This window comes from Liolophura sinensis, chromosome 7 (assembly GCF_032854445.1).
Source record: "Liolophura sinensis isolate JHLJ2023 chromosome 7, CUHK_Ljap_v2, whole genome shotgun sequence".
NCBI lineage: Eukaryota > Metazoa > Mollusca > Polyplacophora > Chitonida > Chitonidae > Liolophura > Liolophura sinensis.
In genome coordinates this window covers 15086483-15104417 of record NC_088301.1, presented here as the reverse complement: position 1 = coordinate 15104417, position 17935 = coordinate 15086483, and the positions used below count along the sequence as shown (strand labels likewise).

General features: G+C 38.8%; 1 protein-coding gene across 1 annotated transcript; it reads left to right on the top strand.

Annotated features, from left to right (window-relative positions):
- The first annotated feature begins 525 nt into the window (after positions 1-525).
- On the top strand, positions 526-17568 carry LOC135470671 (allatostatin-A receptor-like). Its single transcript, XM_064749706.1, has 7 exons — positions 526-950; positions 3414-3537; positions 9417-9649; positions 13125-13209; positions 16389-16469; positions 16790-16915; positions 17281-17568. The coding sequence occupies exons 1-7, from the start codon at positions 526-528 to the stop codon at positions 17566-17568; spliced, it is 1362 nt and encodes a 453-aa protein (XP_064605776.1).
- The last annotated feature ends 367 nt before the right edge of the window (positions 17569-17935 follow it).

The window sequence follows — 17935 nt, the reverse complement described above, 5'->3', positions numbered from 1 at the left end:
CGTGAGCACATGTGATCTGTGTATATCGACGATGAAGACGTTTTACTCTTTATCACATTTTCCCCTCCACCTTGGTAATTTGCAGCTCGCCATTGGATTGCGCAGCTGCCCTTCATCAGCTTCCTGAATAACTGTCGCCTTTCATTTCGATGGTGACTTGAAACCATCGAAGCGCGGGCGTGCATGCGTGAGTTATCGTGGCAGGGTTGCGATCGATCGTGATACGGAAGAAGCTTTACCGTTTTGTGCTATAGCGCTCCCTTGAATACTGTCGCTCAGAAGCTTCGCTCGTTCAGGAGGGACAGGTACGCGACTAGCGGAGGCGTCATTTGTGGCGGTTCACAGTGGATAGTTACACGTATTTGTCCCATGTGGTGAAGCAGCCAGCGTCAGTTGAGTATTTTCCTGAGGTTGTCCAGAAGCAACTGGCAGGTTTGTTGGAATCAAGGACATGGTAACGCTGATGAAGTCCCTCTGCAACTTTATTTAGCAAAATTTCTATAATCCGAATCATCGCAGTAAATCATGACAAACTTGGGTGGAAAACCTCGTTTTGAACTTGTCAATGCGTCAAAAGATTATGAAAACGATGGATTTTTCAACTACGAAGGGGACATCGACAACTTAAGACACCCTTGGATCAGAGAGGCTCACTTTATTCCCACGGTTACTGTGTTTGCCTCCACCTTTCTGTTGGGAGTCGTTGGGAATTCCTTGGTAGTATTTGCTCTTGTTGGGGATAAAAAACGGCGAAATGTAACCTCTAGCTTTTTAGTCAGTCTGGCGTGTGCAGATATTCTCTTCCTCATGATATGTGTGCCTTATGAGATCGTTCGCTACTTCATAGGTCCCTGGAGCATAGGCCCGTCACTTTGTAAACTGTCGGGTTCTGTGGAGATGCTATCAGCAGTGGCCTCCATTATGAACCTGACGGCGATAAGTGTGGAAAGGTATGTACTTATTTTCTTCCCTATTGCCCAATAGATACTACATTCTAACTGCTTTTGTCCAGAGCTGTGTCTGAATTCTTGGAGGAGAACACTCTTTACTGTTATTAATTATTAACTAAGACGGATCCCGCTAAAAAAAACCCCAGCCAGATATAACTATTTTAATTCACCTGACCACCTGTGGTCAAACTCGCCTTTCAAACCTTTCAAGACTCACGTTACAAGAGTTTCCTTGTTGAATGCACATAATATATGGGAATCTGGCCATTCTAGTTTGTTCCAACGAACAATAGACATGAGGTGTAAAATCAATCCTTGGATAACCCATCGATCACGGAACGATTGATAACCCATGAGAGTTTTCTATTACTTACATTGGATTATTGTGCTGAGTTGTGAAAGTGGTTGTAAATAGGAACAAGGATGTCCACTTATAACTAAGGGATAAAAACAAACAAAAAAACACAACGTTTCGAACTGCTTATAGCATTATTAAGATATCACGTTATCACTTCATATCGACGTACACAAGCGTATTGAAAAGTCTATTTGCTAAATTAAAAAGTTGTTATCTGTAAGTAATTGTTCTTGTTCATGTATAAAGTTCTGGATAAATTCTAAGTGTCGTTGGAACAAAAGGTTTTTAATTCGTAAACATACCATTTTCTCTATGCGACCCGCGGGAATTTTTGTAGTTTCCTTTCACTCCAGGCACCCATGAGGGCCGTGGGTGCTCTGACCCACAACTAACATTCAGAAATTTCACGCTGTCGATACGTGATGTTAGCTCCCGGTTCTGCCCTTTTTCTCCACGCCATAATTCTGGCCGCCGTCGTATAGCTAAAATATTCTTAAGTACGACGTAAAGTACAAGTGAAATACATAAATAAATAAATGGATGTTAAACCTGAATTCAACTATACTTTGGAATTTCCTACTACATGCAACGTTGAACGTCAACGGGTCTAAAATCAGAGGGGCACGCTTCGGAACATACCCGCGTCACGACTCCCGTCACAAAATTCCACCTTGGACGACACCATTTCAAAGTAGGTGGTTATCAAAGGTGTTCCGGCCACAAAGTCATAAACGCAAACGACAAGGACTCATGCTAATTTCTTTTCCCCTCTGCTTTTTGTGTGTATGATTCTTTCTATTACGCTCTCGAGCAGGTGTTGACAGGTGTTGAGAGGAAGGTTGTGCAATTTGCACTGCGTTTGCGCCATTTAGTTTCAAATAAATATGTAATTTAAAGTAGTTTTACAATAATAATGAAATGGAAAACAAGACTCTTTATCGAGTCATTTTTGTTGACTTTAGACAGGTAAATGTGGAAAAGTTGAAATTTTAGATCTCGGGGTGCCTGCATCTCGTTCTAAAATTTCAATTCTTCCACATTCACCTGTCTAAAATTATCAACGATAGCTCGATAAAGGTCAATATTTTCTTAAATAATTCAATACACTTTCACGTCAGAGAAGCAAATCTGACCAAATAGGTTATTGGACACGACAGTATTTATGGTAAAAGCTGGACCGCCAACTGCCTTTTAAGTCGTTACAGGTGTCTTTAAAAACAAAATTGTTGCCCATTTAAACCACAGCCATTTAAATCTTTGACCTGATGGGGGGCTGGCAACTCATGTTATGGCAAATCAGGTTGATAACAAAGGGCTGAAAGTTCCACATAAATTGTGTGCCCTATGTTGACAGCAAACACTTTCTCAGCTTTAGATCAAAGATAGTACATGTGGCGTAAATTAGTGCTGCGGAAAGTCTTTTATGTTGTATTCCTGCATAAACCAGGATTCTACGGCTGTAATAATCGCACCCGGACCATTTTGCCTTAACGATGTTTTATTGTGATTGTACATTGGACATAATGTGATTCCAACACAGCATTTTGACCAATTCTGGGTCAGTTCTGTGAAATAAATTGCAACCAACATCATTGTATTATTCTGATTCTGCTTAATCCATAGAGTGAGTGAGTTTGTACGTTGCTTCTTTGTCATGATATGTATGAAGAGTCGGAATAAAACCCTGACTGAGGTGAACTGATCAGAGACCGGATCGGTGGTACGCGTAACGATTTGCCAACCATCACACTGTCATCACTGATATCTCTGTGCTTTAGCCCTATATGTTGTATTTGCTGATAACACGTAGTTAGTTTAAAGGCATAGAAACATCTGGACGGCTAAACCAATTATATTTCCTGTAAAATGTGTCTCTTTGGTTTTTGTCCGTCATTAATGTGTAACTTCATGCGTTTATCTTGTTTTTATTTGCTTTCTTGTTTATCTGATTGGTGTTTCACCCCGTCCTTTACCTTGTGGTGAGCACATCTGCATACATGTATCTATCCCAACTTCTGTTTTATGACTTCCTGTATCGTTTAAAGCGTGGAGATATATTTTATATTGATCACCTCGTATCAACCTTTCTTTATTTTTGTTTACAGATACATAGTGATAGTACACCCTATGAAGTCTCGATTCCTGTGCACCGGCGGAAAAACCAGCTGTATCATTATCTTTGTTTGGAGTTTAGCCTTGGCGTCATCATTCCCAACCTTTTTTGTAATGGTACGTATTTGTTTCACTTGGCTACACATGGACTACGAAGGGTTGTGTTCCTTTCGGATTACATATCATCACTTCAACTAAGAAGCAGTTGTGTTTAAAAAAAAACCCCAGCGAATTCGCAGTTGGTGCCACATCACGCAAAAAAGACGACCGCTGAAATATGGGTTTGAGATATTATTTAGTTTTGTGAGTATAATATTTCAATCAGTACATGCGCACATACTTGATGGTTTCGTCTTACCTGCCGTTTAAGTGTGTTACTCTGTCACTTACAACTGGTATTAATTGATTTACTAACCTGCAAACCCGTCCGCTAATCACCTCGTTCGGACGAGAGCAAGATTTTGTGTCAACACTTAAGACCTGTGTTAAAACGATAGGATGTTACATATTTGACCGGTAGGCCTACATAGTGAACCAATATATTTGAGCTTATAAGTTGTGGCTGGAAATGTGAATTGTCGACTTGCGGTCTGCAATAGGTAATTACAATAGGAAAGTTTCGTTTTCGAACTCTTTTGTTGTTTAGAGTAAGAACAGTCCAACTGTATCATATGACTTGTAAAAATGTTAAGCAAGCTTTGTTAACATTAATTTTCGGAATACCGTGTTCCAGACGACTAAATGGTATCTCTTTAGGACATCTCAAGCTCAAATCTTTCAGCTCCTCAATTTTCTCGTCCATTCGTCTACTCTTACTATTTGTGAAACTCCTTGCAGGCACCCATATTATAGTAAATGTGATTAAAATATTAAATAGTTCGGGATCGTTGAAGACAATTCGTATTCCAACTCTATGGTGTGTAATCCATATAATACATGGGGGAAAGTTCGTCGGGAACCTGCCAGAAAAGGTCGATGGTTTACTCGTGGAACTCTTTCCGCCTCAAATCATGAGAAATAAAATGCTCTTTAATATGTCACATTGCGAGGACAGGCAAAATGATGCCCAGTACATTAACAGTCTACTGACACATCAGCGCTTGCTACATGGCCTATCTTGACATGCTGAGAGCCAGCTGAAGAAACATAAAAATGCGAATTGAATGCCTCTGATATGACTAAGCTCGGGTTTGAACCAAGATGTGTAATGTGCAGTAAATGTTATGACGTTTTATTTTCCCCACAGACAAGACTTGGCACATTTAATTATGAAGACCTACTTTGATATGTGAGCTAGATGCAAACAGAAGTTTTTCTGTAGCATTACAACTTTACGATCAGTATCGCCTTGGCTTGTCATGGGTACAGAGATATAGCGTATTTTTGTCAATTCATTTGTTATAAGCCTAACATGTTTATTATTGTTGTTCAGACTCTTACTTATTTTTTTCATTCGAATAGCTCATGCGTAAACGGAGTTTCTTTCTAGTGATGAGTAAAAATCTAATGGACATTGTGATCAGTGATAGCTGGCAGCCCTTCATTTTTGGCATTTATCAGTAGCAATTATGATCGTATCAAATAAACAGGCGCTGTGGGGACTCTACGTCGAGCTTCTTTACCAGACATGTCGGTGTCATGAACGGAATATAGATCATTGTATAACAGTCGATCAGTAGTTCGTTTCCAAGTGAAATTATCTTTTAAGAAAAACACAGTGAAGGAACATCTAGAGTCAGCTCAAATAAATCAAAGTCAGTAAATAATAAATAAATGAAATAAATAGATAAGTAAATATCAAGGTCGTTTAACTGAGCGTTATGGATTTGCAAGTGTACATTGTATTTTCACGTCTACCAACGAACACAGTCAAATTGTCGTGTCATTGCATGTGTTCTTTGGAAGTGGTATACACTTCCCTGATGATTGCGGTACCTCATCAATTACGGGTTACCGTGGGAATACTGTCTCTTCGATTAACTCCGATTTGTCAAACAAGTAACATTCAGAAATTTTGCGCTGTTGATAAGCAATGTTAGCTCGCTATTGGGCGTTCTCCAGACTGGTAGACCTATGCGGGGTAAACACTTGGTATCGATTTCTAAACCGATAGGATTTGAATAGTTGAGTGGTGTGTTCATATTTCATTGACAATGTACGCTGTCTGAAGATAAAATGACAGTATACAGCTAATAATTTACGGGCATAAAAGTTTTCCCCTAGTCCAGCTTATATCCCACTTAGCAAGGACTGGTGACAAATCATCTAGTATTCTCTCCTGTGCATTGACATATGTGATAATAATTTCAATCGACATTCGTAAAGCTATTGCAATGCTAAGGACCACTCGACATTTACGAACCTAGGCTTTGTGTTACACAGGGCTTGTAGAATATGACAGTTTATCCTCGTTTTCTAATGTTAACAATGTGTTTATCGTTTCGAAACCAGATAAGTTGCTTTTGGAAAAGAACACAGTTTCTATGGAAGGAGACTATTGTATACGCTGGCGCAATTTGAATTTTTTTTCACAGATTTCAACAGATTGAGAGTTGTGCTTTGATAATGATAACCAGGGGAAATCTTCATTTCAAAATTTCTGGGCGTATTCGCTAAAAATCCCATGCTACTCCCCACCTTTGAATGGATGTGAATGATAACCATTATCAGAACTTACCTCACGCCTCCGTCCTATTTTCCTGCTTTATATACTTTCGTAGCTCTTAGGTCTTAGTGGTGTTATGTGTTATACGTCATTTTGGGGAATTGGCCTTGCGATTATTGACCTGGATCGTTCCTATTGGTTGATGGCTGGTATACGATTAAATCGATTAAAACCCCATTAAAACGGAATTAAATATAAACATAATAAAGGTTCTTTGTTTGTGTCTTTATATTTTAGCTAAATGCATGCACAAATTTGTCCCTATAACAATACGGCGATTACCTATACTGAACCGACAGGAAATGTCATTTAATTGTTGTTTGCACTTGTTTGGTGAAGGGAATTATTCCATACCGGACCATTCTGTGTAAACATTCATTATATACAATGTAGCAGAGGACGAACGAAAGGTATAGGCTTAGATTACCTTGTCCTTTTAAATCTTCTTTCCATCTCCATGTGTTTATTCGACTGGTATTTCGCCAAGAGTATTTTCAGGACCAAACAGTCAACGGTTGATGCATGTCTTTCTACACCAATTGGCCGATATGGCTTTTTACATAAAAGTCACAAGGAGGAAACATTTCAGTATTTTATTTCGCTTGTTTCAACCTCATTGCAATGTATAGATATATTTATTTATTATTTATTTTGTATTTGACTGTTTCTTTCAAGACATTGGTATACAAATGACGGAGGAAATGCCCTTGGATAGAGGAAACAAAGATGCACGGAGTAAACCAAAGACGTTAAATGTACTTCGGGGATTCGAGTTCTGAACTTCATGTAGAACCTATAAAAGCAATATATGGATTCGATCCCGAGGCTTCATTTGTCACGCTTTATTCTGATTTTCCCTCAACAGACACAGATTGATGCGTGCATCTCTACACCAGAAATATACACATTAATATCACTGTTAATGAAAAACCTTAATATTTCTTACTTACGGAGAGTAGCTATACGAATAACTTCATTCGATGGGGAGACGTTGCAATTTGTTGATTTTATTAGCCCGTCAGTTGACCTCTTTATGTCTTCCCCTACGAGTATGGATTTAGGTCGATTCAGCGCTGCCCATTTAACGAGCGTTTCAATAGTGAAGGTGGTAATAGAGCCCAAGTGAAATATAATATAATTAAAGGGAATCAGCCTGCGAGATAAATTTCTCTTTACCCAAATTACACTAGTGGATTTGTTCCCAATCTGTTTAACCGGTTCAAGGCATGAGGCATTCAATCAGCTGTCCGTTTGTCCTGTTTCATGTCTGGCAATGGTACGAACATACAATTTGGCAGCTTCAATGAAATCTAAGTCCTTTCGACAAATGGTCTCACGGCTTAACGGACGGCGAGAGACTGTAAATCCGCATTATGACGGAATTTTAGTGGGGTTAAAATGGCCACATCTATAGTGAAGACAAATAATTTCGTATTTTGAGTGTCAGTAATTGCTCTTCGGGGTGAGAACTTAGGTTCAATATATTCCCCACCTTAGCCTCCTACCCCCTTTAAGTCACTGCCATATGCAATTTTTGTCACACTACATATTGTATTTAGATTCAGTGAATACCTGTAATGGTTTATTGTAGTATTTGGTACACTTGAGAATGGAATTTATTAATAAATTTAAGCCTTGTTTGTTCTTGATCAAACCTGGTTTAGCCCTTACTTTGATATGTTTATGTTTTCTTCCACGCCCTTTTCTAACAACGTGCAAAACTATGTATTTATACATGATTGGAAACGCGATGATATGTCATTGCTATACGAAATGTTCATTCATGTGATGGTGATATGTTTTATAGATGAATCTAATACGCATAAATGAATTTGAGCTCAACCAAAAACAAAAAAAACGGCACATCACAATTCTTCTAACACAAATCCGACAGCTTAAGTTCAGGAAGTGGAAAAAAAGTTCCGCTTTTGAGATTCCAGTTTTTGGAAGATTGCAAGATTTAAAATCACCCGCGTTCTAAGTGAAATATTCTTGAGTATAAGCGTCCCACATTCGTACACCATTCTAAGTCGATAATCGCAAGATCCATTTGCTAAACAACGTTTAAACACTAATCAAATAAGTAAATAAATAATAAATCGGCGCCACCCTGCATAGGGTATTTATTTATTTATTTGATTGGTGTTTTACGCCGCTCCTGCATAGAGTAAAACACCGGCAATCATCAAGTACCTGGTATATATACATCCTTAGTGTTTTAATCTTCATCTTACTAACATATTTTACATACAAATCCTATCAACTGGGGCATTTTCTACCGCATTCTAAATTTATTAATTAATGAAAGAAAACATATTGAAGATAAAACTCCATTTTAATTTTGAATAGTTGTGTACAGTATATACAATGCAGTTTTTAACATTTTAACAACTGTAAACAGCCTGTATTAGTAACGAAAACTGTTATAAACAGATGTTAATTATGATATTTCACTGGTTTATGTCATGATCCGTAACAACATAAAAATTATCCACAGCTTTGCATTACTACAATAATAATAATCTGTTGGAGTTCCACTGTTAGTATTGTATTTATGTTTTATTGGCAGATGATTCACACATGGCGTCATGGAATATTTACATCCATGTATCCAGTGTTGATGTCCGATCGAATTAGTATTAATTTACACGGAGGTTTAGGCAGCATAGTATCCAGCGACAGTCATCGTATCTAAATAGCAGCGGCCAAGTCTTTTGATCTAAATAGTAACAGCGGCCAAGTCAGCGTATCTAAACAGTAACAGCGGTCAAGTCAGCGTATCTAAATAGCACCAAGCGGCCAAGTCATCGTATCTAAATAGCAACAGCGTCCAAGTCAGCTTATCTAAATAATAACCAGCGGCCAAGTCATCGTATTTAAATAGCACCCAGCGCCCAAGTCATCGTATTTAAATAGTAACAGCGGTCAAGTTGCGTATCTAAATAGTAACCAGCGGCTAAGTCATCGTATTTCAATAGCACCCAGCGGCCAAGTCATCGTATCTAAATACATGTAGTAACAGCGGCCAGGTCAGCGTATCTAAACAGTAACGAGTGCCCAAGTCATGGTATCTAATTACCAATATAAATTCAAGCTTGAAGCCTCAGGCTCTCTGACAGAGTAATGTGTGAATACTATTTGCATTGTCTGTGGTTATATCTGTTTTGTTAGTCCAAGAAAGTAGTCGCCATTGTGTTATTAAAATTGACTTCTACACGGTGCAGATCAATCAATCAGTCAATAATTCGAATCCACAACACACTTTACTTAACTGTTCTTAACCTTATGTAACTTACACTATTACACTATGCTTCTATAATTCTTTTTTTAGGATACCGAGTCGCTCACGTTCTACAAAAACGACACCTACGTGACAATTGTGACATGTTCAGACTATGGGATACCACGGGAAAGCAGGTTCTCGTTTGCAATGTACCGCGTTATCGTCATGTTCGCCGCTCCTACAGCTGTCATGGTGTTCTGCTACGTCTGTGTCATCAACGCTCTCTGGCTGAGTACAAAGGAATTGAAGGAAATGACTGAGCCCTATCGGATGGATCTGAGGTGAGAACAATGTGAAAAAATTCAATCAGTACATTGTATGGAAGAACAACATCGCTGCTTAAGTATGGAAACCGTGATGATATTAGAGCAATTAGGCATTGTTATGAACAGAATATTCACTGTATGGTGTACATAACATGTACATGTATGGAGCCGAATTTCACTGGTTACATGCGACCGTACGCCAAGTGCCACATTGTCATGTCTACTCCGAGTTTAATCCCTATATTATAGTCTTTTGTATCATGATCTTTTATGCGTTCTCATTTGGTAGAGTTTCCGCTTCGGCGGCAGTAGATCCAGGGTCTGTCACACCTAAGACCTTAAAAAGAGGAAGTTGTAACTTCTTCGCTTGGCGTTCAGCACTACGGGGATAGTGCAACGACTGCCTGACCCATATCCGTATAATGGCTGGGGCGGGGCGCCTTACTTGCCTTCGGTAAGCCTTCTCTATGAATCAGCACTAGATAAAAGAGCAGTGCAACAAAGAGGCACATTACATGCATTCTAATGATTCCTTCGTCGTCATATGACTGAAAAATTGCTAAGAACGACGTTAAACCCCAAGCACTCATTCACTCACTTTTTGTTGTGAATTTTCAGTAAAAATTAGTCAGTCAAACCAAAATGTTATGGAGTCTAAGAATACAACAGTTCATCAAAGGTAAAGGACTATAATGAGAAGTGCATATTAGGTGAAAACCCTTTGAACGTCGTTTTAGGAATTGGCCTTGCATTTATCAACCCGGAGCGTCCTTATTAATTGACAGCTGGTATAGGAGTACCCATTGATTTAAATATTGGTACTGTGTACCAAATTGCATCGATTTTCTTTCTAAATGTATTTTAGCCGAGTAAAAAGCATTTGAAACACTGGATTCTTAATGCAGAGCTATGTATACATGCAATTACTCAACGTGAGTAAGACGTATGGGACATCATTAATACCCTACCGGACATGTTCCCTAGTAATATGTGAATACTTCGTTGTCAGTTTTTGCCCTTGTTGTCGTCATCATTACAAAGGCAATTTACGCCGCATTCATGTAGCAACGGCCAGCATTATGGTGGGTGGAAACAGGACAGAGCCCAGGGGAGACCCACAACCATTCGTAGGTTGCTGATTGTGCTTCACACGTACGACCGCATTGAAAGCCAACATGTGAGCTGGACTTGAGCTCACAGCGATCTCATTGGTGAGAGGCGACTGTGTCATTGCGCCACGCTGGCACGCTCATCACCTCGGTCACATTGGCCCCATGGAATATTTGCAAGCTGTTGATAATATTACAATCTTTCATAACCTTTATGGCAACAAATTTAGATACCACAAGCAGGAATCTTAAAAAGCTTTATGAAACTTTCTACACATTTAGACATTTATGCAAATCGAGAAATTTATGATTTATTTTATTTCTTTTATTAAATTTCGTGTATTAAACAAACTGTTCAAAACGATGAAATTTTAAGTCCAGATTTGAAAAGGGACGTGTCACTTGTAGTTCATTCCATTCATAAGATAGACAAGTAAGAATGATGAGAAGTGTAAACACTTATACAGTAGCGAATGACGGCCATGTCAGTACTCTATCTAGAGACAAATCCTTTACTCTTTGCAACATGGAAAAATAATATAAATATGTTGCATATTGTCCTATCAGACACTGGCCACAAGTACAGGCCTAAAGGTTATCATTCTCTGTATAAAAGCGGAGTTACTGTGACTCCGTGTCTTTGGGAGCAGTGACACAAAGATTACCTGTAGCAATTCTCTACACATCAGAGATATATTCCGAGGATACAGCCATGCCCGTGTAAATCATTTACAGTTAGACATTATCAGAGGCTGGAACAAAAGCATTCATTTCAACAGTCATAAATCACAATTCCAAACTCAGGTTCGTAGACAAGCATCGCTGTCTTAAATAAAACATTAGTGTTAAGACATTGTTCTTGGTACGTGGGCCTTAAGTTTTACCCATCATGATGCTCAAACATGCGCTTTTTAATGATGAACGTTCCTTATAGATCCACTCGAAGGACTCACAGTAAACTTCAGTGAAGTACGCCGAAACGGGAGAGCATGATTAATACGGTGTCCGAAGGTCACATTTGTCTGTTATAGTAGCAACTGAAATCTGCTGTTGAGAGTATGGTGCGAGAGAGTGAACAAATGTAGTGCGGAGTGAGGAACAGGTGATATACGAAAATTCGTGCTAACGTCATTGGACGCCATGTACCTCATTAAAGGGACTTTTTAAATTAATATCTGGTCGATAAACTACTGGTGCCCTTGGAGTGACACAACACCGTGGCTATGGGAATAAACCCGGATCATTAGAAGAACAGGAATAACACGGGTTAGGAATCAAATTTTGACCTCCGGTTATGCAAACAAAAATGCTTGAAAGATCACGGACGGAGTAGGTATCTCAGAATTTCATATCCACACACCAAATAAAACATCTGCCAAATACATGGTACGCAATATGATTAGCCGCCTGCCATTATTGTAAGGCTTGAAAGAAAAACATGTCAAATACGTACATATGTAGACGCTAGAGTGTAAAGTATTTCCAAGACCTCATTAACATTTATTTCCGTACAGCTGGGGCAGATGTTATTTCTTAGGCCACACGAGCGTTGTTAAATGAAGTTGTAGTAAACCCACTAAAATTGATTGCTCATTAGGTACTCCCCACGGTAAACCACACATCGAAGGTATAGACCTCTTCTCTGTTGGTTGACTTATATTATGCCACCGTTGAGAACTCTTAAAAAATCCTGTTGATTAACCATGCAGTGTATCAAAACATGTGACCATTTGCAAGCTATCACACTGTCGTCGGTGTTCTGAATTTACTCTCTATGCGGTCCTTCTTTAATTATGTTTACACTAACACCGACGGTCGTTATTATGATTTTGGAAATGCAACTAACTTTGAACTTTGTTTTGATTCTTCACATACAATTTTTAATTTCCACTTATCACATGAACAGTACCTTTATAGTTAAGACGTACAGCATAGAGAGAAAAATCAGAGCAGTGACGACAGTGCGATAGCTGGCAAACAGTTACACGTAAACGGTGAAATACGCCTCGTCAATCTACCTCAGTTAGGGTTTTATTATAACAGTTCTTGTAAATGTATAGATTGTAGCAAATTACACATCCCCTAGCACCATGGCTTAAGACGAATTAGGTTAAAAAATGCAGAGGTGTTAGTTGCAATTTCTTAGACGTCACTGGTCTAGAAATACTCAAATGTTGTGTTGTCATCACATTTTATATACAACAACATTATAATATGATATTCAACCTTTACTGTTGAATATCCCATATATTTTGATAGTTCGGCATCTCTAATGATATTTCTTAAGATAATATTTACTTATTTTATCATTGATTAAGGCCATACTCACTCACCAAAGGTGACACTGTCCTTCAAATAATTGTTGACGGCTTATTTTCCAGGAACGGTGCTTCATCGAAAAACAGAGAATCCGCGCCGTTAAAAGTGAAGCGCCGATCGTCAGAAGCACGGGAGACAAGGAAGCAGGTACATGTACTGGACATTTCACTTTGGATATTGATCCGTTATCATTTCTATTCGGTAAAGAGGGGTTTTGCATGGTCACGTTTACGCTTTAAGGCAAAGATCACGCTAAAACGAAGCATATATCAGATGAAAGACCATTAAAGCAGCCCGCAAAAAGAGTTACCGTTTAGAATTGTGCTAAAAGATCAGGTCTTATGGTGATCTGGTGTGACCCAGAAGGTATCAACTACGTCACATTTATAATATTTGCCTAAAATAATTCGTTTCATGGTCAAATCGGCAAATGCATTCATAGATCTATATACATATGCATTTTGAATGATGAAATGTAGCAGTCTGATGTGTCTTAAGTTACAAAAACCTTATGTGACGTCCTTGGTAGCATTTAAATATTCAAATGCATTTGACTAATTTAAACAAATGGTAAAAAAATTGAATCTAACTATTTTCCTGGGCAGCTTTTAATGGTCTTTCATCTGATAACTACCCCATTTTAGTGCTTTCTTTGCCTATAAGGATACCGACCGGCACCGAAAGCTCAGTTGGTATAACGTCTGCTTCGGGATGGGAGATCCCGGGTTGGGCCACACTTAAAAAGGGGAAGTTGTAATGCTAAACTTCTTCAATTGGCGCTCAGCATTAAGAGGATAGTGCAAAAACTGGTTGACCCGTTTCAGTATAATGGCTCAGGCGGCGCGGCGTACTTGCCTTCGGTAAGTCGTCTCATTGAAGCAGCCCACGACAAAGAGCGGTGGACATCCGTCCTGCATCAAGGAGGCAAATTACTTGTACTCTAACTCTAAGTGACATCACTGAAGAATTGATAAGTTCGACGTTAACCCTAAGCACTCACTCACTTTAATGATACTAACGCATCCCGTTTTGTCCCGTTTCCCAACAGACACTTTAGAACCGACATGATTGTCGTCGTTTTAATTCATTTAATTAAATCTAATCTCATACCATTGCTTGTGTTTTTAATTGTTACATGTAGTAAAACGGGTGATTGAAAAATAACCAATAAAGCATCATTTATTAAAAACAAAATCTGTCAACGAATTAACGAGGAAACAGCCTTAACGTGTGAACGCAAACGGTGGTGGTTATCGTACCTGTGTCTGCATGTGTTTACGTATCCTTTCGAAAGCTCTTTAAAGTAAAGGCTTACCAACGCCTAATCTCTGCCACCATCCTACACACCCCATCTGTATCCGCAAATTCACATTTGCTTCCAGGCTTCATTTTTGAATATCTGTATTGGGCGTTGGTTGTTAGGTTTAATCCGCCGACCATTCTTCTCGATATACGAACACTGAAAAAACAGACTGTGTGGACAAATATAAACAGATCTTTCAGACAAGGCCACTTGATTTATCACAAAACCTGAATATCTAACGCACTTGGACCAATGGAGGTTGTCGCTCACCGGTTGATTGGTGTCAGTTACACGCATCGTCGTAAGAGAATGGTCACAAGCTAAAGATAGTGTACTGAATGCTGTTAATGGTGCCTTAATTGTACAGATTGTCTCGCTGCTCGATGCATTGTTGATCCCTCAGGCGGTGTTCACTGACTTTGCTTATCTATGCCAACCTGTCGCCAGTAGCTGGTGAGGGTTTGTCACAAGTAACACTGCAATGCCAACTGCAGGATAGGGCTTGATGTGCAGGAATGGAATTTGATTTAAGAAGGTATTGCCAAAAGTCTTATTTCATTCTTACAAATGCTTCACATAAGGACTTGCAATATAACACATGCGGTCGTGCTGCTACCTCTGGAAGGCATCTGATAGTTCGAAAAAAACTAAGGCTGGATTTGTTTGCTGTTTGCTTTGTTGGGTTATACATGAAATGACGACACGCTTTAAATAATGATTCAGCCGTAGGTGTCGATTGTCGTCATGAAGCCCGCTATGATGCCCGTCGTATAGTCCTTTTTATAAAATGTGTTGTTCTTTGAGGTGTGCAGTTTATGAAATTCAGCATAAAGCTGTCGGCCAATTGAAACATTATTGTGGTGACTAATTTTGTTCCTGATTAAAGCGTGGCCGAAGACATCAGGTAATTAAAACTTTTTATAAGTTTTTGACGAACAACCGCTATAGGCTAGATGGGATATTCTTATGGAAACTTGCGCATTATGAAAGAAAGGGCCAATTTTGTTGTATGAATGACTTTTCCATGTATTAATATGATTATGAACTCCTAACAAATGATGCTGCGGAAACAAAAGACCGACTCTGTTGTTGCCTTGAGCAGTTATTTTTTCGTATACACTTAGAATGTTTTTTCTGGACAACTGAGGTTTTTATCACCACACGTAAACATTGTTGTAATGTACATTAAAGTTGTTACCTTTTCAGGCATAATGGGCGCTCAAATGCTTTGTTACATGTATTTGATAGGCTGTGATAGGCGTCCGTACCATCACTACTCTATACACGTTTCCCGATTTTGTCTAAGCATCAGCTATCTCATTTCACTGCCTTGGTCCGTGTGGCAAATTACCCGAGATCTAAATGCTGCTACTGGATCTATATCCGCGTATAGGAAGACATTTATTAATCTTTAAAAGCATATTTTTATGCAATAACAGTGATGATACAGACATCCCTCCCTTGAAAGCGCACATCATTAAAGACATATTCCAGCCCCAAAGCCTTTGTCTGGAAAAGAAGAGTTAATTGATAAGGTTCTTTATAAAATGTATTCGATTCCTAAACCGTATCAAATTTACTGGATAACGACGCCTGTTAGGCAACTCCACGAGAATGTTTCCTAAACTGTTTTTCCTTTGGCCTTTCTTTTAACTGTCAGTTTGTCACGCAAACACACATCCTGTATCTCTGCACTGTACAATTTTTTTCCCATCCTTCCATAAAAATTCCTGTACATTATATACGTGATACATATATCTGTCTTACAACTGGAATTTGTTTTCAACACGAAAATTAAAAAAAAAAATAAGGACAATTGTAATGTTAGTCATCCTTCATATAACTTAACAGAAAATAAGTCTAGTTTGTCTCTGTACAACTGTAAGCCTTAAAAGGATGCGTAAAACGTTTGGTCTTAATTTTTTAATATTCAATGCGGAGTATGTCCTAACTCATAAAAGCTCCGAAAACGATTCTCACCTTTCTTTTGGGAGAATAAAAATGACTGTTAACTACATTTTAGTTAGGCTCCAGCGGCCTGTCCGGCAATGAAGTCATTCGCAGTCATGACCTAGACGGTGATGGCGGTCAATTCACCTCTATGGTGAGAGAAAAGGTGAAGAGATCGGATTGGGAGGGCTAAGCTGGTCCAGCTTGTTCAGAAAATCCATCAATGACGGGACAGTTCCGACCATTGATGGAATTGACATAAATTGTAGGCTGTTTTAAAAAATATAAATTAACCCTAATAAAATCATTCCCCTAAAACTATGTGCTTCAAAAAGGAATTTTTTCTATCATCTTTTTTGCTTAAATTGCTCCATATCAACGTATTTATTCTTTTTCTTTTAAACCACTGAATCTACATTAAGAAGTAAAATCAACAGGTTTTATTGATATAGTTTCTACGTTTTTTTTTCTCAGGTTATCCGAATGCTGATAACAATAATTGTGTTCTTCCTACTTTGCTGGGGGCCGAATATAATTTACAAACTGATTCGCACCATGCAGATGGATGAACTATACACCATGTTAGGCATGACGCTGAAGGTAAAATCTTAGATATCGTAGTTTTAAGGCGTACCTTCTTGTTTGGAAGCGTAACATATTGACCTGTGGGTCTTACAGTCTTTCAATCTCAGTGTAGATTGATAAAGGTCAAATACTTAATAAATTATTGATTATTGTTAATGTTCAATAAATCTAACCTGACCAATTTTACGATTTCGCAAAGTGTCGATTTGTAGGTGGGATATTGGAGTATTGGGATATCAGACTGCTCCTCTTGACCGTACATCAGTAGTATAGGTTGTGCCAACTTGGTATATAACTATATATAAGCCATGAACAACAAGCAATAAATAACGGTGCCATGTTGTAAGCTAAAAAAAAATCTACACTTTTTCCCATTTCAGATAATATTCGACCTGTTGCCATATGTGCAGTCGTGTTTAAATCCAATTATATACGGGTTTATGTCCAAGAATTTCCGGCGAAGCATGCGTACCGCTTGCATGTTGTACGTGTGTAAGACGAGACGTCGGAAAATGAGCTGTCTACATTCCACATCAAAGAGACGAGATTACGAACTGGACACGAAGCGACTGGGATCACCATTTATCAGGGCTTCGCCTCTGAAGGTATCCATGAGATCAACAACCAAGACGTCGTATTATTATGAAGAGAGTGAGGATGAGGTATAAAAGATGCGCGGTCGGATTGTCGTGACTGATAGATTGAGCGAATGACCCATTACCAAAACGACTTCGTAAGGCTGTATCTGCATTTGCTGCGATTGGTTTTTTGTCTTTACATGGCGCGTTATTATTGCCTATACACACTGGGCATAAGAAGTACTTATCCCTGCGCAGGACCGCCTGGATAAGGTGCTGGCCATCTACAATGAAATTGATTCTTGTGGATTTTTTTAGCATTACTACGCCTATAGTAATCAGTTTGTGCAAGATCGAGTTGTTAGATCGATATATCCAATCAATATTGGAGTCCAGGCTTGCTACTTTCTAAAAGCTTTTTGTTTGCGCGAATGAAGCTAAGACCATTAGTTCCCGT

Bases quoted from the DNA above. Each gene is read 5' to 3' on its own strand.
- LOC135470671 (XM_064749706.1), top strand. From the start codon at position 526: ATGACAAACTTGGGTGGAAAACCTCGTTTTGAACTTGTCAATGCGTCA. The intron at 3,538-9,416 runs GTACGTATTTGT...TTCTTTTTTTAG, and splicing joins TCCCAACCTTTTTTGTAATG to GATACCGAGTCGCTCACGTT. The intron at 13,210-16,388 runs GTACATGTACTG...ACTACATTTTAG, and splicing joins CACGGGAGACAAGGAAGCAG to TTAGGCTCCAGCGGCCTGTC.